At 42.1% G+C, this 24,958-nt stretch overlaps 2 protein-coding genes across 3 annotated transcripts in view; one reads left to right on the forward strand and one right to left on the reverse strand.

Moving 5' to 3' along the window:
* The window catches only part of LOC106841734 (acyl-CoA synthetase medium chain family member 4), a 30,092-nt gene extending 26,678 nt beyond the window's left edge, over positions 1–3,414 (forward strand). Inside the window, exon 13 of the mRNA XM_014857881.3 lies at positions 591–3,414. Within this exon, the coding sequence (XP_014713367.2) occupies positions 591–677 (87 nt within the window). The 3' untranslated portion in view covers positions 678–3,414. The remainder of the gene's footprint in view (positions 1–590) is intronic.
* Positions 1,347–9,181, reverse strand: LOC106841731 (THUMP domain-containing protein 1). Of its 2 annotated transcripts, XM_044746448.2 has the most exons (5): positions 8,842–9,181; positions 7,347–7,518; positions 6,205–6,453; positions 5,108–5,546; positions 1,347–4,535 (listed from the first exon to the last, which is right to left on the reverse strand). In XM_044746448.2, exons 1-4 carry the CDS (start codon positions 9,070–9,072, stop codon positions 5,131–5,133), a joined length of 1,068 nt encoding a protein of 355 aa, XP_044602383.1. In that variant the 5' UTR covers positions 9,073–9,181; the 3' UTR covers positions 1,347–4,535; positions 5,108–5,130. The 2 variants fall into 2 exon arrangements, with proteins under 2 accessions (XP_044602383.1, XP_014713366.1); XM_014857880.3 differs by having other exon boundaries at positions 1,347–5,546.
* Between the last annotated feature and the right edge of the window lie 15,777 nt (positions 9,182–24,958).

The raw sequence follows: 24,958 nt of genomic DNA on the forward strand, positions 1-24,958 counted from the left end.
TAAGAACTAGTTACATTTTCTCCATTAAATTCACTAAATCAATGACAAGCTGATTGTCAGAAAAGTTGGTTTGACGACATTTTAAAATACAGTAGTCCTATCTTGAGGGAGGGGAACAAAGAGAATTTTACTATCTAGTCAGGGCATAGGGGAAAATTGTATATACTCTAAATTACCTCTCAAAGTCTCCCCTAGAACCTCCAGCACCCAGCTCTTAAAAACTCGAGAGCCAAGAATTAACTTGCTGTTTCTCTTTGCGTTTAGCTGTGGCCTTTATTTCCCTGGGGCAGTAGAGGCCTAGGTCCTGTCTGAACTGGGGAAAAGCAAGGGGGTAAAGAGATTATTGTATTCTTCTGGAAAACCATATAGGTGAACTTGCACGAAAATCTCATGTGACAGAGCTCCACTGTCATCTTCACTGTAGAAACAGAACAGTTTCTGCTGACCAAGAAAGTCAGTAAGCTCAGGCTAAGAAAAGCCCCAGACTCTGAAACTCAACATGAGTTTCAGGAAAGCTCTCTCCTATTGTACTGACGGCTGGAGAAGTCAAAATGGAATCAAGTGTCTCATAATGTTTTTCTGTTATTTAGGTGGAATTTGTTCAAGAACTCCCAAAGACAATCACTGGGAAAATCAAACGCAACGTTTTAAGAGACCATGAATGGGGTCGAACATAGCCTGATTTCTTATCAGTTAAAGGGCTGCTTCTTTTAGTCCTGGCTTCCAGATAATTCAGTGACTACTCTCTTAAAGTGCTTAAGATTTTTCCTGTTGAAAAACTCAACTAAGTTTTTCTTTTGTACTTAGCCAAAAAACAAAAATCTAAAAATATCTGGGAACTGCTATGGTGACCAAACTAACAAAAGCAATGATTATAATGACTGTAGTGTGTAAAATTACAAAGGTCAAATGATTACTTATAAAAGCACACTGGACAATGAATTCATCTTGTGTCTGATTAATTCCAAATAAAGATTAGAACTATCCTAAGAGAAGTGTTCAAGACAGAATTTCTTCTGCTTAACATCTTTATATATTACTAATTCTTTAAGGTGGATTAAAATATTGTTAAGATGAAAAATATAAACAACTCAAAAGACAATTAGTGAATTTAATTAACTTCTGTATTACTATACCTCATTTTGAAGCAATTTACTATCTCTTAAGCTTGGATTAGTTAAGAATATTTAATTATTCAAGAGCAATTACATTTTCTCTATTTTTACTTTTTAGGACAATGTACATTTTTATTGACATAATTTGACACATAAATATCTTTTACATCTACTTATTATAAAGCAAGAGATTTACTAAAAGGCAGAGATAAAAAGTACAGAACACCAATCTTTAGAGAACAAATTTATTTTGATTTTTCTGAAAATATCAGGAAGTATGAAAAACAAGCTGAATATCTGGCCACACCAAAAGCAAAATACAAGTTAAAATAACCTTGAGAAATCACGTTTACCCTCAGAGAAACATGTTTTAAAATACCAACTTTCCCTCTCCTCCCTCCGGAGAGCAGAACAAGTCTACTAAACCACTACACGGAAGCCGCACTTTTTTAACTGACAATTTCTTAAAATAAAAATTAAAAGAACAAAAAAAGCCCTCGATTCCCACCCTGGAATCTCCTCATTTATAACACGGTCAACTGTCAGTGAAAATAAACACTTGGTAAATCTGAAAACAAACCTTTCAATCAAGCAAGCATTCCAACAGAACACAGTCCTGCTGAGAGCTGGGGAAGAACAGCTTTTGTCACACTCAGATCTTACCAAACATTAATAAATATAAAGGGGATTAAAAACAAATTAGTAAGTCAAAATCTTTCTGCAGAGTAGCTGCTGTCATAAAGTAAAAGGAGCCCAGTTTCACAGAGCTCTATGCTCTGTAAGCAGATGGCCAATTTTATTCCCTAAGTCTCGCACTATCAAAATAAAAGTATCTTCGTCTTGGAGCAAGTCTGAAGGCACCAAAATCCGATCCTTCATATGACACTTACAACGCTCTTATCACCCTTTCAAGATGACTTCAACCTATTAAGAGTTAACTTTTTCCCTTAAAGATTGGCACCTGAGCTGACAACTGTTGCCAATCTTTTTTTTTCTTCTGCTTTTTCTCCCCAAATCCTTCCAGTACATAGTTGCATATTTTAATTGTGGGTCCTTCTAGCTGTGGCATGTGGGATGCTGCCTCAGCATGGCCTGATGAGCGGTGCCATGTCCGCACCCAGAATCCGAACCAGTGAAACCCTGGGCTACCGAAGCAGAGCACAGGGCCGGCCCCAAGAGTTAACTTTCTAAATATCTAAAGATAGATAAAAAAGTTCCAGCCTTAACTGCATTAGCAAGGCCGTTTACTCTCTTTGCCCTTCCCAAATCCTTCTAGTCTGGTTTGCCAAGCCAGACCAATAGCTAGGATAAAAATATAGGCCCATGTTCACTAGCCATTATATAAACATAGTCACTGATGCAGGAAGACTTAACATTTATAATACCTTTGAACTTCTTAAAATTTAAGAATAAACCCATCCCCAAAAGCTAACTTCACAGCCCCTGAAGATTCTCAATCTGGACATCTTATTTTGCAGCCCTCTTGGGTGTCTGTCTCTTCTAGCTTTTTTCAGTAGTTTTACCCTGAAGGAACCCATGAAAAACGTTCAAATTAAGGGAACCCTCATGGCATGTGACTGTGAGCACTAAGTTGAAGGATACTCTATTTTTTCTTTTTGGTGAGGAATATTTGCCCTGAGCTAAGATCTGCTGCCAATCTTCCTCATTTTTGGTTGAGGAGATAGCTTTGAGCTAACATCTCTGCCAATCTCCCTCTATTTTTTTCTATGTGGGTTGCCGCCACAGCATGGCTTGACAAGCGGTACAGGTCCACACCTGGGATCCGAACCCACAAACCCATGCAGCTGAAGCAGAGTGCATAGAACTTTAACCACTTGGCCACCAAGGCCAGCCTCCTGAAGGATATTCTTGTTTCAGAGAAATCCAGAACTGTCAGACTAGGACTCAGAGTTCCTTCTCTTCTCTCAAAGACAAAATCTCATGCTGAGAAGATTTAGAGAAAGGGTTCTTACACAGTCACACACCAGTGTTGGGAAAAGGAGGGGAAATGCTATTTAATTTGGTTTTGCAGCTCTTCAAGTTTTACTAAGGCTTGAGGCTTGTTGCTATCATTCTTCATCTCAAGCCCAAGTGGCTGTGGAAACATTTCAAGAGTTCCTCTGGCAACGTGATTGTTCCAAAGACTCAGTTTCTTTTTCATCTAAGAGTTTTGTCGCTTTTAAGAAAAAACATTTTCTCCATGACCTTGCTGAATCTTGTCCATACAATGAAATATATCTGCTAAATAGACTAGTTTCTGTAGCCATTCTTCATCTGCAAAGCGTTCAGCAAAGTGTGGCCTAGTGCTTTCTTGTAAGGACTCTGGGATACATCCTGTTGAGAACGCTTCCTCTGGTAAACTACTAGATTTCTGTATGGAGGAGAGTCAGGGGCTCTTCATGCAGGTTTTAGTTTTTGTTTTTTTTAGAACATTCTTACATAAATGGGTCTTTAATAAAGTTAAGCATTTTTGTAGCATTATTCAGAACTTTCTTCATTTCGTCTCCAAGTTTTTTATATTAGCATCTCTCTGTGAAGAAAGCAGCATGCTGTAACGTCAACAGTAGGATTTCCTTTTATTAAAATGAGGCAAAACTTGTCATGGAATGAAGCACTAATGGGTCACCAGGAGTACAGATGACAAATCTTTGGTTTTCAAATATGGAGACTCATTAAATTTATATTGGCCTTTATTTCGGGGACACTCTTGGCAGCAGAAAAAGTTTTCTTAACTTTCAGCACCATTTACAAATTTTACAAATGCTACAGCATGATAAATATTTGTGAAACCTGCTGACTCATCAACCCAGATAAAGAAGCTGCTGCTTTTCAGTTAACTACACAACACCTCTCCAGCATCATGTGACGTAAGCCAATTTATTAAACTGAGAATAAAGTCTCTTCAATTTCTTGTACTGTTTCTTGCCCTAGCATTTTAATGTTAGTATTATTAGATTCTTACCAACTGGGTGATTTTTCTTTTCTGGAATAAGTTCTGCTACTAAATAATTTGCTTCCCAAACCTTTTCACTGGATATGATTTTTTGAACAAAAGCTTTACTGTTTTGATATTCCAAAGCCATTTAAAATAATCAACACCTTTACTTATCAAATGGTTATGATTACGACTATGTTACAACTGCTGGAGCAAATGCTAGATTTGTACGTTGCATTCCACAGATGATGTGCAATGGAATAGGACAGCCTGGATTACAAGTCTATATAACCATAGGGAAGTAGCTTTCATTGTAAACAAAGAATTTCTTTGTGTCCTTTGTAGCACTACTATACCATAGTAACTCAGAATACTGTAATTCTTCATCACTAACCTTATCAGAAATATCTGTGGTTCTATACCTAGAATGGTTCTCTTCTATCCCACACTTTGCCTTCAAAAACTGCAGCAGTGGACTGTCAGATCTGTTTGTAACAAACAAATGTTAACAAAATATAAAAATAGGCATAGCAACTAAACAAGAAAATCACAAAACGTACAAAAACCTCACAAAACAATTCACTTTAACCTATATGACCAATGTTTTTGCAAGTTTACAACAAAGTGGCAGAGGACAGCTGAGTTACAACACACAAAAATTCTTTCCTTAGAATGAAAATTTCCCTCTGGGTTTATCTTTCACAAAGCTTGTTCACGCCCATTAAGTCAGTTGGCAGTGCAGAAGGGGAGGCGGGAGAAGACAATCATGAGGGACAGACAGGCCATTGTCATCCTCCTACCACTCTCCCCTCCATGCAAGTGTTCATCAATTATCCACAGCTTCTCCTAGCTCACCGAAATGCATGTGGGCTCACTGCACGCAGTCACACCGGGCAGAAAAGATCTCTAACAAAACTGTTAACAGGGCTGCTCAATCACTGTTCACTACTGTGAGCACAGCATTATGCAGCACACACAGCTCAAAAATGATATTTTCAGTCGCAATCTTATATGGAACCCCAGGAACATCTCACAGAACCCCAGTTGAGAAACCCACCTCCAATACCTAATGATGCTTTTTCACGAGAGGCCATTTTCACTTGACTCAGATCCTTCTGTGACTTGACTTCCAAGTTCAGGCTTAGCTCCGCCCTCATTCACCACCTCAGTCTCAGATATTGGTTTTGTCTGCTCCGGCTCCTCACTATTCTCTGGTACTACCTGTGGGTTATTTGTTCCTTCTGCAGAGTCATTTTGATCTGATTTGTCACCAGATTCCAATTTAGCTCCATTTCCTGCTTGTGCTGTCTGCTTTGAGTTAAGCTGTGATGGGTCCTTAGCACTCTTCACCACCTCTTGGAGATTATATTTTCTGAACAACAGATAATCTTTCACAACACTCAGGCAACAGACAGCTTTGATGATTTCTACTACCACTGTGTACTGTGGATTGGTAAGATCCACTTTGTTTTCTGTATTTAGGCTGCCCACTATTCCTGTAACAAAAAGAACAGGGAAACACAGTCTGAGAAGGATATATGAAGCTTGACGGATACAAAACAATCTTTCGTCTGTTTGGGACTTGCTAAAGCAATATATATACTAGTTCATTCACAGTATATATACTAATCCACGACATGGACCTCAGTCAAATTCCCTGAACTTTTTCTTTTTTTGCTGAGGAAGATTTGCCCTGAGCTAACATCTGTGCCAAACTTCCTCTACTGTACATGGGTCACCGCCTTAGCATGGCTGACGAGAAGTGGTGTATGTCGGTGCCCAGGATCTGAACCCCAACCGCCGAAGCGGAGAGCACCAAACTTAACAACTAGGCTACAGGGCTGGACCCCCTGAACTTTTTAAATAAATAAATACAAATTAACTCCTGAGACATTAAGAGTAATACTCTTATTAAGAGAATTTTTTTTCCCAAAGAAAATTCAATCTTGATTTGGAAAAGACTTCTTATCTAACTATCAGAAAATCTCATATCCAACATATTGAAATCAGTTAGGTTGGATATTATTTTGCGGACATTTTAATATACTTGTTCTACACTCAAAAAGTAACCCATAGATTTTTTTTAAAGTTCTTAAAAATAAAAACAAATACTTAACATTGCACATCAATGTAAAATCACTAAGAGAAACATACCTGCCAATTCTTTGATAACTTCCTCTCTATTCAAGTGACTGTTATTCCGAGATTTGTAAACTATCTGAAATGTCCCTTTGTTTGGAGCTTTAAACCAGGGTTCCAAAAATGTTTCTGCATATTTCTTCATATCTTCTAAGAAAGCCTTGCATGTGCCTGAGATGGGTAACATTCGTAGAATAACCCGAGTCTTCTTCTTCTTGGTTTTGTACATATCCTGGAGAATATGATGTACCAACTTCTCAGGTTCTAAAAGGAAAAATCAGCACAGAGCAAACAAGTAAGACTGTCAGCTCTCAGACATTTTAAAAACGCTTCAAACTTTCTAAAATGAATTCTCATTGGCAGTAACAAAAATTGACCGAGTAGAAGGAATTATCATAAAGAATTAACCACTTCTTCCACCTAATACTTCTTCAGTGCCTACTATGTATTAACACTTTATCTAATATTTGAACTCTTCAGCATTATTACTGCTTTCACTAAAAACAACTGTTGATGAAAACATTGGAATTAACATTTTTGTGATGTCTGATTTATCCAACGACACTACTGTACCGTTGTTTTTCTATAACAATAGCAACTATCAGTAACAAACATTAAATAGTACTTTTACAAAAACAAAACAAAAATCTTCAAGTCACTTCAAAAGATTAATCCATTAGCTAGGTTTGTACAGAAGTCTAGATCCCAGATCATAGAGGAGCTCCAGAACTACAAATTGCACAAGATCACGAGACAGTCCTTAGGCCGCATCCCGACTACATACAAGTCTATTTTGCGCTGCTCAGTGTTTTCAATACTTTTAAATTAGTTAACCATATTGGAAAGTCTAGAAACTTCTCCAGACTTCCAACTTCTTTTGAAAAACCAGGAGATTTGGCCCTACCAGAACTACATTCCCAAATGGCTAGAGCCATTCCAAATCAGCTGGAGTTGAGTAGCAGCTGCTCCTTTTAGACAGAACATATACTTCTGCTTTGCCTAAAGTTACATAAGGCTAACGCAGTGTAGAGAGCATGCAATCAAATGATTATTTGGGCCACAACCATGAAGCCATTTTGTAGGCAGTGTTCTGTGAAATAGGGAGATATCCAAATATTATAGGACCAATAATCTTACGGCATATTAGTCAGACACACCTATCCCAAGTGTCCTGATGAAGACTACATTATTTGCTCCACTCTCCACTGACTGGAATCTTCTTAGCCTCATCTCTGTAGATGCCTTAATGTCACCAACTTCTTTCTTCAAAGCAGCCTCCACATCATCTTCTCCCTCACTTCCAGAGGGCTGTTGATCCTTATCTGTAAACTGTTTGCATAAAACCAATAAGCAGAAATGCCACAACAGCTCATGTTAAAAGCTATAATTAACTACCTATGTGAAACCCTCAATGATGGATGGCTCAATAGTGACAATAAAGTTTTTTATTAAGAGACTGAGATATCGCTCCCTCCAAAATGCAGAGTTAAAAGGGAGTTCCCTCAGACTACAGTACACGTAATTTTTAAATGTTTTCAAAGGCGTCTTGAGAGTCTGGGACAGGGGGCAATGTGCAGCTGATGAATCATTTCAGATCAGATGAATCATTTCAGGGGGAACCTTAATCCCATCACTAGATATCTTTGTGCCTGCAATAACACTCTCCTTTTTGTGAGATTAGACCAAACAGCTTTGGAATTGAAAACCCTTACTCCTGTTCTACTGAGGAACAGGGAAGAGAAATACTTCAAGAACTTGCTCAAGGTACCAGCGTATAAAGGACATGCACTTGTTGCCCAGTTCTCTGCCTCACCAATGGAGTTGCCAATCGGGCACTAAAATAACTGTACACATTTATGCAGCCTTTATTATATACCAGGATGTATTTCATGCACATAAGCAACCTTTTAGCTACCCTTAACAAGTACTATCACTCTCTCTTTTATCTAGCTCAGCAGAATTAGATACGGTGCCCATGCCGAAGTCCCAGAGCTAGTAAACGATAGTACCCGAATTCAAATCCCCTCTACTATCCTTCAGCATCTAATTCCTGGGGTGTTCGTGATCAGATCCTAAGCCAAGAATATAATGATTTCCAAACTGTGATGGGACAATTAGATTTTAGGTGGTAAAAGCAGAAAAGTTTTTACTTTTTAAATGGTACGTGCATTTGAGACATAACTAGCACTAATACTAAACCCATTATTTCCGAGGCACTATTTAGGACCCACACATTATCACAGCTACGGTGTTCAGATGGTGGTAAGACATGGAAAAAACCAAGAGAAGGAATGAAGTTTAGCCCCGTGAACTTGGACCACCTACTAAACCTACTCGAGCCTCGGTGTCCTCGGGAACGCAACTTCACAAGGATACTGGAAGGAGTACATGTTTTTCGAAGAGCTTCAGAAACACAACGCCTAGGCCGGAGAGAACAATCTATAAATGGAAGCCACCGCGATGAACGATGAGGAGAAAAGCCCCAAGCGCAAGAATTTCCCAACGCGAGGGGCCGGGAACGCCGGCGAGGCCACGTCCCTTCGTCGCCACGCTCCCGAGAAAACTCGCGCATGCGTGTAGAGGCAGCAGGCCTGCCAGCCTACCCTCCTTCCTCAAAGCCCGAGCGGCCGGCCGCCCTCCCCGAGCCTGTACCTTTTCCGGTCCATACATGTCTTCTCCGTATTCGTTGAGCAGACTGTAGGCCTCCTCCACGCACCTGCGCTCGTTCATGTTGCAGGTAATGAGAATGCCCTGTAGCCCGGGTTCCAGCTGCCGCGGCCCGCCGCCATCGCAGCGCCGAGCCCGCTTGGCCGGCACGTAATGAGCCTTGCCTTTGCGCTTCCCGCTGCCAGACTGAGGAGGCTGCTGGACGGGGGTCGCCATGGTGCACGAGAGTTGAGGTTCGCGAGAAACGCCTTCCTCTGTGGTTCTCGGCGTCCTCACCTTTGCGGGCGCGGGCTGGTGACGTCAGACATGCGTGACGGACTTCCTGATCCCGCCTCCCAGCTTCCTTCCTTGCTGCTAGTCCTAGGGCCGGTCAGTGACTGGCTCTGGAGAGGAAACTCGAGGCCCGCTCCTGTCCCGCCCCTCGCCAGGATTGACAGGCACTTCTTTCACCTCACCACCGGAAGGAGGGGTTTCCCTGGAAAGTGGCCTGAGGAGGGAGGAGGCCTGAGAGTTAACATGCGGGTCTCCCAGTGGATATAGACCGCGCTTGCGAAGAACAGTGTCATTTACTCATTCAAATTCGTTGATTCATTCAATTAATATTTATTAAGCACCTTTGTGCTAATTATTGTCCTACGTACGGAGGTTGAGACTATTAGCAAAGCGAGACACACTTCGTACTCACGTTGCCCTTGTAGGCAAATGTTTCTTAGAAGTCACTGAGGCCTTCCAAAGCATCCTACTTATTCTTGCTCCGATTGAAATGTGCACATTCGGTAAACATTCCTTTAGTATTCCTCTTGCAGGACTTCAAAGGTACAAAGAAAAACAGGACACGAAGTAGAAGGATCTCATTGATGTGAGAGACTTGACATATTTATTGTATCAGGATGAGAAATATAAAATACAGGGAAACTGGGCCAAACTTCTTAACATTAAGTTGTCACCACGGGCACATTTTAACTTGTAAAATGTATTTGTATTAATACCAAAAATATTGTCTGTATCAATGTCTTCACACACTTTTATTTGACATTGGTGTCATAACACGTGGTAGTGACATTTTGGCGAATTATTGTTCTAAGTGCACTTGGTTTGGACGGGAAGTCAAATTCCTCACTTCTGAACAAAATCATGAAGAGCCAAAACAGGGTTTGTCCTTTGTTGCCCTAGGAAGGATTACCTAGTCCAGCAACCCCAAAACGTAGAATGGATGGTAGTAGGAAGTCAGGAATAAAGAACTTCTTATTTATTGTGAGGCCTGCATGTCTCAGATTCTCATTCTTGTGACTCCCATGAAAAAGTAATGCTGATATGAAGTGATAGTCTAGAACTCCATATACATCTCAAAGAATTTTCACTAACAATAAGGGAAAATATTCCTCTTTTCTCCAATGAAGTATATCTTACCATTTTCTTTTCTTCATACCTGTTCCTGAAATGTTTAAGAACATTGGTCTGAATAGGTAAGCAATCCCCTTACAGTTAACACCATAATATTCCCCATACCCTAAAGTCAGGAATCCAGCTCCTTATACTTCGTGCACTTAGAAGTCAGCTTGAACTTTATAAATCCCTCGTGTTGGGGTTGCATCTCTGACAGTGTACTGCTCTTGGTGAGCAAATGCAGGAATATTGTGCTTTTTACTGACTTAGGTATTTCAATCTCACATTCTGAGATTTAATTATTATGTATGAAGGAACAAAATATTGAGAGGAAAAGTAATTAGTGTGATGCTGAGCTTCATGGTTAACTTGTTTTATTCTTCATTATATGTGTAATGTAAAAAATATATATATAAATGTGTGTTTTTTGCATAACTTTCTCTTCCTTTAGGTTCTTTTGCTTACATTATTAGTATTAAGCCTGGAGTTCCTGATAGTAAGACGTTAACTGTCCTGTTCCACACTGCAGAGTGAGAGAAATGGAAAACATTCATCTCCCTTTCAGAGTTTCCCTTCCGGCCAACTATGGAAGTGATTTCATAACAAATGGGACACTTCAGGAAGTGTTTTCCAATATGTCTTTATTTAATACCATTATTCTAGGGGATGAAGGAAGAGAAATAACCGGATTATTTGAAAAAACCTACAACTTCACTTGACTGTTTCTAAATGCTTTCAGTAGTGGTAGGAACTAGGCTGGAAATTGGCATTTCTTTATGTACTTCCAGGTAATTTAAAGGTTATGGTATTCTTTGTCTTCTTGTAATGCTGCTGGCTTGCTTACATGTGGCTTTGTTTTCCTTGTTGACTGTGTGATTTGGAGGAAATTGACTGTAGGATTGTGAAGAGATTTGGATTCAGGAAGCTGTCTTTGTCTTCCAGACCCTGAAGGCTCTCCCAGAGTTTTTACAAGTATCTATTTTCACTTCCTTTCCAACATATAATATTATTACCATTATTTGTTTTGTTTGTTACCATTATTTTTTTATTTGGTATTCTATTGCCAATTTCATTTTTAATTAATGAATTCATCATTGCTGCATATTGGTCATCTGTATTTATTTCTCAGTAAGTTATTTATTCATACCCTTTGCCAGTTGATTAGTGGGGTTTTTGGAGCTCCTTTTTTAGCATTGATATTAATCATCTGTCTATTTTACGTGTTGCTAATATTTTTTTCTGAGTCTGACTCATCTTTTAACTGTGTTTCTAGTATTGTTGCTAAGCGGAATAGTGTATTTCCTGAGTCTTTGCACATTAGTGTAAATATTTTGTTCTTTTTGCCTTCACTCATGGATGAGAAATTGTCTGGCTATAGAATGCTTATCTGACTCAATTTTGCCCCTCATCTCTGTCCACACACATTGCTCCATTGTCTTCTAGAATTGCAGATGAGCAGTCTAATGCCATTATGACCTTTTTTTCTCTTTCTTCCTAGGTGCCTAGAAAGTTTATTTATTCCTTAAATTCAAAAACTTTCTCAATATGTGTTACAGTAATATTTTTTCTCACTAATTTTGCCTTGTGCATGCTGTGTTCCTTTTGATGATTGGGGCCCTCTTTGAATTCTGGAAAGTTTTTTCTGAGATGTCTTTAAATACTGTTTTTTCCATTTGCTCTATTCTCTCCATCAAACATGCCAATCATTCTCATATTGAAAATCTCTACCACCTCTGGAATCTTCTCACTCATTATTTTATCTCTTTTCCATTATCTCCTTCTTTCTGAAAGAGTTTCTCAAGAATGGCTTCAACATTATTGATTTAATTTCCAGTAGCATAAATTCTGATCTTGATTATTTCTAAGCTGCATTTAATCTCAAGGGAAATTTTATTCTTTTCAAAATATTTCCTCTTTATCTATCTCTATCGTGCCAGCCTCTTCCATTACAGCTCAATTTCTCAACTTATCATGTAATTTTTCATTTCTTGTTTCATAGGGCAGTTTCCTGAATTTTGTTGCAAACACAAACACAAGAGAAGCTTTCTAAAGTATACTTCTGTTTCGTCTAATAGAACTCTTTCAAAGACTCTTCTGACTCTTAAGCTTAACATTTCTGTCTTTAGGCTGTACAATCTTGAAAAACAAAAGACTAAGACATATGGCTGAGATATGTTATTCCCACTTCTGCTTATTCATCAAGGAGCAAGAAATGTACAGCCTTTTCCTATTTCTTATATGTAGTTTTTCCTCAGTTCCCCTGAGTTCCCATCAGGTTGCTGTGTAATCTATTCCTTCTTCCTGCTCTGAAGTTGGAGAACTGTGTGATATGCACAGCCATTAGCCAAATTTCCAGTTTAAAATAGCCGATTATCATTAAACTTTCTAGTTTAAAAAGTCACTTATTATTTAAAATAATAACCTGATCTTTAAGAAGCAATATCATGATACTACTACCCTATTGTCTTTCTACAATATTTAAAACCTATTCCTGGATGGGCTAATTCTGTCTTAATGACTAAAAACCTACAACTTGACCATGGCCACTCTATAGCTCCCTTCCTTCCAAATGTAGATTTCAGCTCACAACTGATGCTGGATGAGGGTTTTAAAAGACTCTGAAGACTCTAGTAAATAGTTTCCATACTGAGAGAGATTTGAATTCCTTTACTCAGATAAAAAAAAGTCTAAGCCCATGAGATTTCTTGAAATATTTTTCAATAAATGGTTCCACCATTCTACCTGCAGGCTTTAAAGGTTTAACTCATGGAAGTTCTTCCAGTTTTCTAGTAGGTAATGGTGGAATATTCCTGGTTCCTAGTGCTATTGAAATTCTGCATCTCCTCTTGAGTTTTTACATCTAGGTGAGTCTGGGGAATGGCTGATCAGAAGGCACCAGCTTTCTATTCTCATGACTCTGAGTTAAGTAGGTTGTGATTATGTCGCTCTGCTGCATGAAATCCTCCAAGGGTGCCCAACTGTATATAGTGTCAGGTAGAAAAGCCTCTCAGAATAGCATGTGAGCTCTTTCCAACCTGGCACCATCCTATCTTTTCAGATTCGTGTGTATTCACTTCCTGCCATAGATCTCAAACTCTCACCACACTGGACTGTTGATCTCTTTCTCCAAACCTGTCAGGAAACTTCAGACCTTTCTATTTCTGCTCATATACTCTTCCTTCTGCCTGAAATGCCTTGCATTGCAGTGGGAATTCATATTTATTCTTCACAGTGGAACAGAAATAGCATCTCCTTTTTGCAGTATTCCCAGATGATCAAGCAAAATTCATGACACCATTCTCTGTGGCCCCATTGCTGTGGTCTAAATGTTGTGTCTCTCCAAAATTCCTATGTTACATCCTAAGGCCCAATGGGATGGTATTAGAACGTGGGGCCTTTGGGAGGTGATTAGGTCATGAGGGCAGAGCCCTCCAGAATGGGATTAGTGCCCATATAAAAGGGGCTTCAGAGACCCAACTAGCATTTGTCTCAGGGAAATTATCTTCTAGGAGATCACTGAATTTTCCCTCCCTTTTATTACCTCTGTTCTCTGCCTCCAGAACCCCGATAAGAGAGAGGGCAGACATCTGTGCTGCTTCACATTTCTCTCCTACGTGCCATCATTCTGCCTTTGGCTCTGGTCTGCAAGATTCCATTGACTTTATCACCAGATCACTGACATGTTGTTAACCATCCCCATTCTCTTAGTCAGTCTGTCCACTGAGTTTTGTTAGTGTCAAACATATTTTTAATTCCCAGGCACTCATTTTTGTCCTCTGATTGCTCCTTTTTTGCAGCAGCAGTCTGTTCTTACTTCTGTATGTGCCATTTTCCAATCTCACTAGAGTCATTTATTTTTTTAAATTGTTTTGTTTCTTGAATGATCTTTATTTCCTAAAAACACAATTATTTTACTTGTTAATCTTAATGTGACTCATGTATGTGATTTCTTTTCTTCACGTTTGTGGACCCTTGGCTGTTAGTTCATGTTTGTGAATAAAGATCTAGGCTGTTGAGTAGTGGGAGTTCCATTTGGATTTGCGTAGATCGCTTTGCCAAGAAACTTCTCCCTGGATGAGCCTCTCCTGGTGGGTCTGGTGTCATAACTGGAAAATGAGATTTCAGAGTTGTGGGGGTTGGCCGGCTGTGGAGAGCAAGTCAAAAAAGGGAGGACTTGACTTGAACAGTGAATTATTTTGATGTGTTCCTTCTTGAGAAAAGCTGTGTCGCCTCTCCTTTCTCATTAAGGTGCCTGCTGGATGTTCCAGAGTTTCCTCAAACTCTGCTTTGCTTCCCATTCATGGTCCTACACTCAAATGAGGAGGCATCTTCATGTAAGCAGGTCACTTTCTTTAGCGTGCACAGCTTGGATTTCTATGTGGGGGCCAAAAGCCTCTGTTGTCTGCTGTATATATTTGGGAGGAAGGCAGGGAAGAGAGATGGGGTCCAACTAGTCCAGCCTTCCCAGATCCAGTCTTTTAAATCAAATATATTCAGCATAGGTATATCTATATATTGAGCAGTATGATAAGAGTGCAAAAATGGCTGCAAATTTTGTCTATCCTGTATCCATGCCCCCCTGCAATGTGACTTTGGAGCTCCTCCTAGCAAGAGGTGGAGTCTGTTTCTCCATCCCCTTGAATCTGGCCTTGGCCCTGTGGCTTACTTTGTTTAATGGGACTCTAGAAAAGTGACCTGAAAGAGAGACTTGAAAACCACTTGCACACTGGGCCTGCTGTCTCTTGCTCCCCTTGTAAAGAAGATAGGTAAAAGGCCAGAAAGTTAAAACCACATTTTTTTCGCATATGCATTCTGAGCTATCAAAAGTAACAGTTCTATGAAGAAGACCAAGAGGATGACAAGAGGCATGTGGCCCATTTGCTTCTGTTGCCCTGACCAACAGCCTGCTAGACACGTAACATGTGACAAAGACGTCCCTAGATTATCTAACCAGCAGCCAACCTACAGCTGACCATGGATGCTTCACAGAGCCCAGCAGAGATGAGCTGAGTTCACGCAGATAAGAACTGCCTAGCTGATCCAAATTATGGACAAAATAAAGAGTTGTTGTTTGAGGCCACTATGTTTTGGGGTCGTTTATTGCCCAGCAAAAGCTAACTGATATAAACACCAGTTGTACTAATGTTCCAGGTACTGAAGATACTCTGATAAACAAAGTAGATAAGGCCTCTGTCCTCAGGTGAGGAGAAACAAAGAAATAAATGAATCAGACAACTTCAGAGATTCACACATGCTCTGAAGGAAAGGAAGCAGGGTGATGTGACTGGCTGGGGTTGGGATCTAATTTAGATACTGTGATCAGAGAAGAATGCTTTGAGCAGCTAAAGTTTGAGCCAAGACCTGAATGACAAGGAAGAGCCAAGCATGTGAAGGTCTAGAGATAGATTGTTCCAGACAGGAAACAGCAAGTGCAAAGGCAGTGAGCTGGGAAGACACTTCACGTGTTAAAAGGACATAAAGAAGGTCAATGAAGCTGGAGTTGGTGAGCAAAGGAGAGAGAGAGGGGAAAGATGTAAAGTCAGGAAACAGACCTTGGGGGAGGACTTGGCCCGTGATTAATTTATCAGTTACCTTCATGCTTGTACCCTGTCTCATCTCTGTCCTGTATGTTTGTGGACTAGGAGCTTGGAGCTCTCAAAGGACCCCTGTGGGAAGGGTTCCTGTTTTCTCCAGCATTTTGGTCTACATCTTTCCGTGATCTGTTTTCATCAGTCAGATCCATCTGCTTTCTGTCTTCTCGGATTTCTTCAAGATGTCCTCCAGCTGACTGCCGTTCTAGTTTTCCAGGATTACTATGGATTCATTCTTTTTAAAATACAGGGGTGTTTTTTGGGGCATTTTTAAGGACCTTGGTATATATCAGTCCCCAAATCACCATCTTTAATTGAAATTCTCATATCTCATGTTTAAATTTGGAGCTCTAAGCCCATCTTAACCTCCTATCCTCCTTTGTTATCCTATATTTTTCTCTGTTTCTTCTCTTTTCAGCTTGTCTTTACAGTGGCGGGTGAGAGCCGAGCCCTCAATGGGCTCTTTATTCACTATCCAATAAATATGTCCTGAGAAGCTTTTATCTGCAAACAAAATTGAGGCCCTTCTCTCCTACCAGTTGCCCTTTGCAGCCACTTGCCTTGCTCGGTTCCTGCTGAGTTGAATACGCTCATCCAAACACCCCATGCTGGGACATTGAGGGGACACAGGGTCAGTTCTTCCCAGTGCCTTCCATTTCACTAGACACTTCAGGTGTTTCATTTCCTAGGGAGGTTTTGATGTCTCAGAATTCATATGCCAGAAAACTGTATTTGAACACCCTGGTCTTCCATCTGTCTGTCTGCCTATGTTCTATCTTCATTGAGTTTTGGGTGCCACAAATCGTTAGGAGATGGCACATAGGATGTCATACCTGGGAGGGATGGTCCATGTTACCCTTCTGAGAACAGGAGATGCTACACCCTTGCAGACCAAGAGCGTGGCCTTCCTGGACATTTGTAAAGTTTCCAGGCAAGGAATCTTCACTTATCTTCCTAAAACAGATAAATATACTTTTGTACAGAGATTAGAGCACGTGAAAGGTGAGACTAGCAATCTTCAGGGCCCAGTGCTTACTCATAACATTTTCTTCCGCAAATCTGTTGGGTCCTTTGCAGAAACCCAAAGTACAAAACTCTCTGCCTGCCCTGCATTTGCCTTACAGGAATACCACTACACACTTCCCTCCAACCCAGAATCAGAGGCCAGAGCACCTTGAATGAAGAGGAAAGGAGGTCCATATTGTCTTCTCTACCCCAGGGCCATTGCATGTGCTGTTCCCTTGACCATTCTCCCTGCTTTTCCTCCAAGTCTCTGACTTATCCTGGCTCTTACATATCCTTCTGGACTCAGCTTATAAGCTGCTTGCTCAGAGAGGCCTTCTCTGCTTTTCTGATCTTCCCTTCCATCCCCAAGTGTAGTGGATGCTGCTGGTGCCCTGCCCAGGTCCCCTTCACTGGTGGCACACTCTTTCCTCAGTTGCTGTGAGTATTCATTGCTCAAATGGAGCTGCCTTGCCTGGGAGGTTACTCCTGGCCACAGGGGACAGTCAGTGGCCAATGATTGACTGGGGCACAAAAAGCCGGAAGCCTGGCCTCAAGGTGGACCAGAGCCTTCTGGGATACGAGGGAGAAGTTAGTCTCCAGCTGAGACCGCCCCTTTGCTTAGTTTTCTTCTCCTGTCTGCTGCTTCCCTCACACTGCACACCCTCCAGAGAGCCCTCCTCCAATGAATCCTTTTCACCAGAATCACCGTCTCAGGCCCTGCTTCTCGGAAGCCTGACCTAAGACACTGAGAAAGCTTTCTTTAAGAGGTTTGTCTGTGTATTTACATAGCGAGGACAAGTTTTCTCTCTGACCCCTGCGCCTCTAACAGTGATGGAGAGTCACATGAATGGACTCGGATGTGAATAGTCCCCCTGGAACTGGCCACACAGCAGCCCCCCGTCTGAAGCTCCTGAAGAGCTTCTCTAGGAGGTGGAAGTGAAAGAAGAAAAAGAGACACTGCACGCAAGCAGTTCACCGGGAGGCTGTGCTGTCATTTCTGAAGCAGAGCTCTTTGACCTGCTAAAAAGGGCTACTTTTTTAGAAGCTTTAGTAAAATCATTTAATCTAAAATTCAATATAAATGCCACTCAGTGTTAATTTTTAAGAACCAACTAGTCAGTCCCGTATCTGTTCTTTCCCTGAAGTGAAACAAATCTGGTTAAGGATGGGTGTTTTTGAGTTTATTTCCCACACAGTTGAAAGCTCAATGCCATGATTAAGTCTCTTCTCCCAAATGTAATCCCTTGGGAGCCACAGCAATAGCACAAACTAATGAAACAGGAGGAATTCATGTTTGAAGAGCCAGAGCCTCTGGAGACATGGACTAATGGCCTGAGCCCCACAGGGTGGTTTGGAATTGAGTTCCTATGCAAATGTTTTTAAACACCACTTACACTTCAATACTTAAAATTTAGATTATCTGAAGGTGACTCTTGAGATTTAACAATTGTGACATTTTCTTGAGGCATGAACTCAACTCACACATCCTACAAAGTTGGCAGATGGTGAGTGAACGAGGTGACCACTGAGCATCTACTTGGCACGTGTGCAGTAACTCACATGAAGGGATTTAAATCTTTCCAACTGTGAATGTTGCTAACAGAAGGGCAGAGGTGGGGGAAAGAAATGGCAGGTGTTTGAGGGTCTGCAGGACCAAAGTTCTCACAGCTGTCGCGTGATCACTATAGTCCCTCCATGTCAGCCACCACGATGGCTGCTTTACAATCTGATTTTCCAGATGCACAATTAAGGATACAGAGGCACTGGTGTGCTGTCTTAGGAAGAAGATGGAGCTTGGGTGTCTGTTAAATTGGAATTTGAAGGTGGTCAGGGTGGCCTTCCCCTCTCTGATTTTCCCAGCTTCTCGCACCCGCAGTTGAAGAAGCCATGTCCTGATAGTCTCAGGCAGACTAGTTCCGCCAATTCCTTTATTCCCAGTCCAGGTTTGCTTTTCTCTCTGCATCTTTCTTTTCTGTTTATGACACCGCCATCTTAGTTGCTGAAGTTTCCAACCTTGACCGTTGGCCCCTGTATCTTTTTCCTTCTTACGTCTTCTCCTGTCATTAACCTCAGGGCCACCTCCACCCCTTATCTTCTGGCTGTCATTCCTTGGGCTCCTCATGGGATGTGACCATCACTTCCATCCACTTGAGTCCTTCATGGGCCTGGCCTCGCCTTGGACCTTTGGGAGACTCTGAGTCTCTCCTCCTCCAAGAGCATCATTATGGGGACCCATTGGGAAAATCCTCTACTTTGGCTCTGCTCCCAGGGTCTCTTCCTACAGCAGCGCATGCTGTCTTTTCCCTATCACAGGAAGCATGTGAGATTAACTGTTTTGACTCTTTTCTCTTGTTTTAAAGAAAGCAACACCAAGATGTGTGTTTCCTCCCAGAAAGGCTAGAGATAGGCAATAAGGAAGGGGAAAATGTGTTTGCAAATCTGTAGCTTAAAGCTTCATGTATTTAAAAATCATTCCTGTTTGTCTTTTATATTCCTACAAAATGCATAGAGAGTCTTATCCATCAGTATTCCAGACAAGATCAAAGAAGCCTATGTTCTGATAGCACCATTAAAGAGGGGGGGCCCCTCTCTCCCTGCTGCCCCTGAACAAAGGCTCCCGTGAAAGCTAGGACAGTTGCTCTGACACCTGCCCCATCACCAGATCAACCTCAGGAGCTCTGGGCCCAGGGGTGTCCTGACTGGAGCCAGAACACAGGAATAGGGGAGGTTCTAAGACCTGAATAGTACTTGGCATTGGATATGATAGACACTGCAGGGACTGAAAAACCCATTAGTCAGTTTTATTCTTTTACTATCTCATAGTTTGTATTTCATTTCCATCAAATGGCATGAAAGCATGTTATTGGCCAGCGAGGTGATGAAACCTTGATGTTCACCTACCCTAAACCTAGTGTGAATTCTGAAAACCTCCCCACTGATCACAGTGACTTCTCCTTCCACGTCTTCATCTCTGTTTTCCCCTGGAACCTGTTGTCTGTCTAGCTCAGGATCTCCGTGCTCACACCTCTCTGGTCTTGCTTGTTTCAGCCCAAGGTTAGCCACTTTGCTGGTTCTCGTGAGCATCCCTGATGCCCTTGCCTCCGTGAACTTCCATGACCCCTGCCTTCCCATCCTCAGCCATGCCACTCATGACCCCCTTCAATATCTAGAATGTCAGGCCGCACCGAATAAAATCACAAGAGTTATTTGCTCTTTATCTAGTTGGCCCTTTGATGGTTCTAATGTCCTCAATCCTTCACTGGTTGACTACATAACATAGTCTTAAAGTACTCCAAACCTGTTCCACTCTGATCAAGGTGTGTATTCCATCCCCACTGCCAAACTCGGCAAAATCATATTTTGTGGGGACCAAGTCCCTCCAGTGTGAATTTCCTCAAAATCTCTCTTATCTACATCAAATTCATTTTTGTATTTGCCTCTCTTGTGTTTTTCTTCTTTCTCCAATAAAGAAATTTCCCTTGGTATTATCTAATCAAGTTGAAAATGTACATGGTCCCTGACTCAGTATTTTTTTCTGTCTCTTCATCTCCCTGCTTATTTTCCTGTTAACTTATTCTACTTATTTTTTTTAGAAGGTCTCTTTAGTTATTAGGAGGATGAGGCTGTAGAGAGAGCCATGCTAATTATGTGTGTCCCTTTCCTCCAGAATCTCAGCCTCCTCCAAAATAGACACAGCGGTCAGACACTGTCGTCGTGGAGCTCAGAGGTCAGTGGGGAAGATGGAGTATGAATAAAGTGTTACAATGCAACGTAAGTGCTATAACGGATGTCCACTCCAGGTACGGGTGTGGCACAGAGCAGCGGATGAACTCAGTGGGGGTGGAGGCAGGAAAGTGTTACAGTCAAGGAACAGCTGAGCTGGATCTTAAAGCATTATTAGTTCAGTAGACAAGGTGGGGAGGAAGCCATTGAATATTTGTTAGATTAGTAAACGAAGGGCACATCCCACAGAGAAAACAATGGATGCCAAAAGAGTGATGAAGTGACACAGCTCTGTCTCTTGAGGAAAAGTGGAGGCTCAGTCTAGCTAAATCAGGTGGGAGGAAGAGAGAGCTGGCAAATGGGCCTGAGAGCACAAAAACTAAAATAAAGAGTATACCTAAGAAAATTATATGAAAGAAATAATACTGATAAAAGCTGAAAATATTGGTTCAAGAAATCATAAAAACAGTAGCATTAACAATTAATTCCAGAGTTGTTTCTTCAAAAGAAACAAAGAGCAAGAAAGGAGAGCCAGCAAGAGACCAGAAAGGCAAGAAGAAGGGGTGGAGGGAGGATAGAAAGAGGTCTTGTAAGTTTAATCATGAGAAAAGGAAAACACGTACAAAGTAAATGTATTGAAGGTGTATTTATAGAGGGCTCGATGCTTCCCAGGTCCAGGGCAAGGTGTTAGGGACAAACAGCTGTATAGACAGACACGTTGTCTGCCTTTGAGGAGCCGAATTTTAGTGAAGAAAGTGCTTCTTTAAACACATAACTACACAGACAAAATAGAACCCACTAAGTGAGAGATGTGAAGGCAAAGTAAAGAATACAGCGAGAGGTTGTAGCAAGGTCAGAAATTAACTTGGGGCTGGGTGCTGGATCGTGAAAGGCTATCTGAAGATGTGGCATTTCAGCCAGCATCTGGGAGGGGAGGATGAGTTAACTAGACAAAGAGTGACTGGAGAAGCAATCCACGGAGAAAACCAGCCCGTGTGAAGGTCTTGAGGTAGGAAAGTCCAAGTCACTGGAAGAAGGTGAGTGGGGCTGCAGTGAACAGAGGAAGCAGAGAGTTTCCAAGACTTGCAGGGAGGGTGCCAACAGTGTCAGTTTGGCCAGGACTAGGGGGAGGGTCCTGGCATGTGAGACTTTCAGATTTAACACTGGGACAGTCCCAGCCAAACCTGGATGAATTGGTCACCCTATTTACAGGCCTCATTCAAGATTTTGGACCTTAGCAGCAGAACAATGTGGCAGCCATAATCAAGGCAGCCATAGTGAGGATGGAGAGAAATGGACGGATTCAAGAAATATTTAGATGTAAACTGACAGAACTTGAGGACAAAATGATAGCCAGGGAAGGGGTTAGGGCAGGGGGAATAATCAGGAATGAACCGCAGATTTTTCTGGCTTTGGAAACCAGAGGGATGTGCATTAAAAAGGAATGAATACAGAAAGAGACGACGCTAAAGTTGGTCTTTGACATCAGCTGTCAAGTGAGAGCTCGAGGTGTGATCACATTTGAGCACACAGGAATAAATTTTGGTACTCTCCATCTCTCCCACCCCTCAGATTGAAATAGAAAGTGGGCCTGGTAGAAACCCAAATGTGCTCCAGACAGAATTTGGAATTCAGTTTGAACCTGTAAAGAAGTGGAGTGTTCCTCATCCTGATAAGAGGACAAGACAACGTAAGAAGTAAAAGGAAAACAGGCGGCCTTTGTTACAGACCGCATTCAGCCTGCATTCAGATGGCATGTCAAGAACTGTATTACTCTTGTCCCCCAACCCAACTCTTAGACTGCCATAATTAACCCAGAGGAAGTTGTAACTGAAACTCAGCCTCCTCATCTGGTTGGTTTTACCATCAGATAGCCACCCATCTGTTCACCAGGATGACAAGTTTACACACACACCAGAATCAGATTTTTTTTTCTTTTCTTTCTTTTTGGTGAGGAAGACTAGCTCTGAGCTAACACCTGTTGCCAGTCTTCCTCTTTTTTGCTTGAGGAACACTGATGTTGAGCAAACATCTATGGGAGTCCTCCTCCATTTTTTGTAAGTGGGACGCCGCCACAGTATGGCTTGGTGAGCAATGTGTAGGTTTGCTCCTGGGATCTGAACCTGTGAACCCCAGGCTGCTGAAGGAGAGTGCACAAACTTAACCACTATGCCACTAGGCTGGCCCCCAGAATCAGATTTTATTCCTCTTTTTTCCCTGAATTGACTGTCTTGGGAAGAGAAGAGTAGCCAGGTAAGGGGACAAGTGTGGGGAAGTTTTCTTCCCTACAAAAAGACTCTAATAAATCAGACCGTTTCTTATCCAAGTTATAGTATTTCTTGGCCCTTTATTCTTTCCAAATATGCTTTTTTGTCTAAAATTGAAGCATAATAATAATCATAATAAAATTCTCTAGAGTGTCAGGCTCCAAGTTAAAGGTAAGCTGTGATTCTGTATATAGAAGAGCTTCATAAAGAGAATCAGAACTCTGATCCCAAGTGCCTCGCAGTGTGAGTAAAAAGGTACCAAATTAAAAAGACTGTTGCCAAGTTTCCTTTCTTACTGCGTTTTGAGATTCAGAACTATAACGGCATGGCGCTCAGACTCTGTCAGTATGCATTGGACTCTGGTGGCTAATGTGCAAAGTCCATAATTACCCGGCCCTTCTGGATGTCCCAGCAGGAACCAAGTGGTGAGGACCTGCAGGCATCTCTGAGCCTCCTGAGGTTGAGGGCCGGTGGGTGGAAACCCCATTCTGGGCCAAGGGAAGTGGCAAGATGATCATTCTTGCTGTGAGCTGGTTTGAATACAGATGTGAAGTGAAGAGGTGATAGTGCTGTGACGCTGTCTGCTGTCCAGGCTTGTGGCCCCAGTCCAGCCTGTAGCCTGTCGTTGTGAATACATCCGATGGGCGGCTGTGGCAGTGACTCCTCCTTCCACAGCGGTCTCCTGGCCTGTCGAGGGTGTGTCCACAGCTGAACAGAAATCCCACCAGTTTTCTACTTTGCCCTGGAACAAAGGTTGACCCAGAGCCTCTGAGCTAATTCTGGCCACTGCTTGTTCTGTCAGTAAAGTTTGACTGGAGCACACCCGCGCCCGCCCGTTTATGGACTGTCTGTGAGGGCTTTTGAGCTATGATGGCGGAATTGAGTGGTTGTAGCAGGGGCCTGCAAAGCCTAAAATGTTTATCATCTGACCCTTTACAGAAATGTTGCCAACACCATTCTACGTGAATGAAGGTGCCTGGAGTGCTTGCACCCAGAGAAGGTTGTGACATCATTGTCATCACCCAGACGTGGTAGCAGACACCTGCACTCGCACTCAGATGAATCTGGGGCTGGCCTGGGACCTCGATGCAGACATCTGGTTGCAGCTGAAAGACATCATCCCTCACATTAAATTAAGGATGTTAACGTGAAATTGACTGGTCTTGTAGTTTTGTTTTATTTAATTTTTTTTTTAAGATTGGCGCCTGAGCTAACAACTGTTGCCAATCTTTTTTTTCCTGCTTTTTCTCCCCAAACCCCCCCAGTACATAGTTGCATATTTTAGTTGTGGGTCCTTCTAGCTGTGGCATGTGGGATGCCGCCCCGCATGGCCTGACGAGCGGTGCCTTGTCCATGCCCAGGATCCAAACCAGCGCAACCCCGGGCTGCTGTGGATCTGTTCATTCAGATCTCAAGTGCCTGCTAGGGAAACTGAGGCAGAAGACACTTTATGTGGATTGGGCCGATGTGGTGAAAGTAGCAGCAGTCTGTCTTATGAGCCTGTGAACGCCCAGGCTCAGGGTGGGTTATCCAGACACCAAGTCTCAGCCCAGCTCGTTGGCTCAGGATGGGCGCACAGGTAAGCCCGCAGCTGGGAGGTGTTGGGCTGCCGGAGGAAGCAAGCTGTGGAGGCTCCATCCCACACACACTAGCCTTTTCCCTTGGTCTCTCTCACCTGCAAAACATCAGCCACCCATAAGTCTTGGTTGAACTTTCTCCACATAATTATGGAGCTCACGGTGGGATTTTGATCCTGGTGAAATCCACGCAGAATTCCACTCTCTCCTGAAATGGCTGGTAATTCATCGAGCGTTTGGGTCTAGAGTGGGGCCTGAAAGTTTGTATTTCTAGCAAGTTCCCCACTGATGTTAGTGCTGCTGGTCCAGGGATCACGCTTGGGGAAACTCTGGGTATAGGAACAACTTGTGTGTAAAACAGAGGTATGGACCTTAAAGCATGATCTCCATCTCTATTTCATCTAGATCAGAACCCTGAAGAGATGCTATCAATCCATTTTACAGATGAATAGAGTGAAGTACAAAGAGATAAAGTAGGTGGGCTCAAGAAAAAATGCTTGGGACCAGTCATCCGGCTGGGGAGGGACCGGGGAGGGGAGGGCATGAACCAGGA

Source organism: Equus asinus, chromosome 14, assembly GCF_041296235.1.
Source record: "Equus asinus isolate D_3611 breed Donkey chromosome 14, EquAss-T2T_v2, whole genome shotgun sequence".
In the NCBI taxonomy this organism is placed as follows: domain Eukaryota; kingdom Metazoa; phylum Chordata; class Mammalia; order Perissodactyla; family Equidae; genus Equus; species Equus asinus.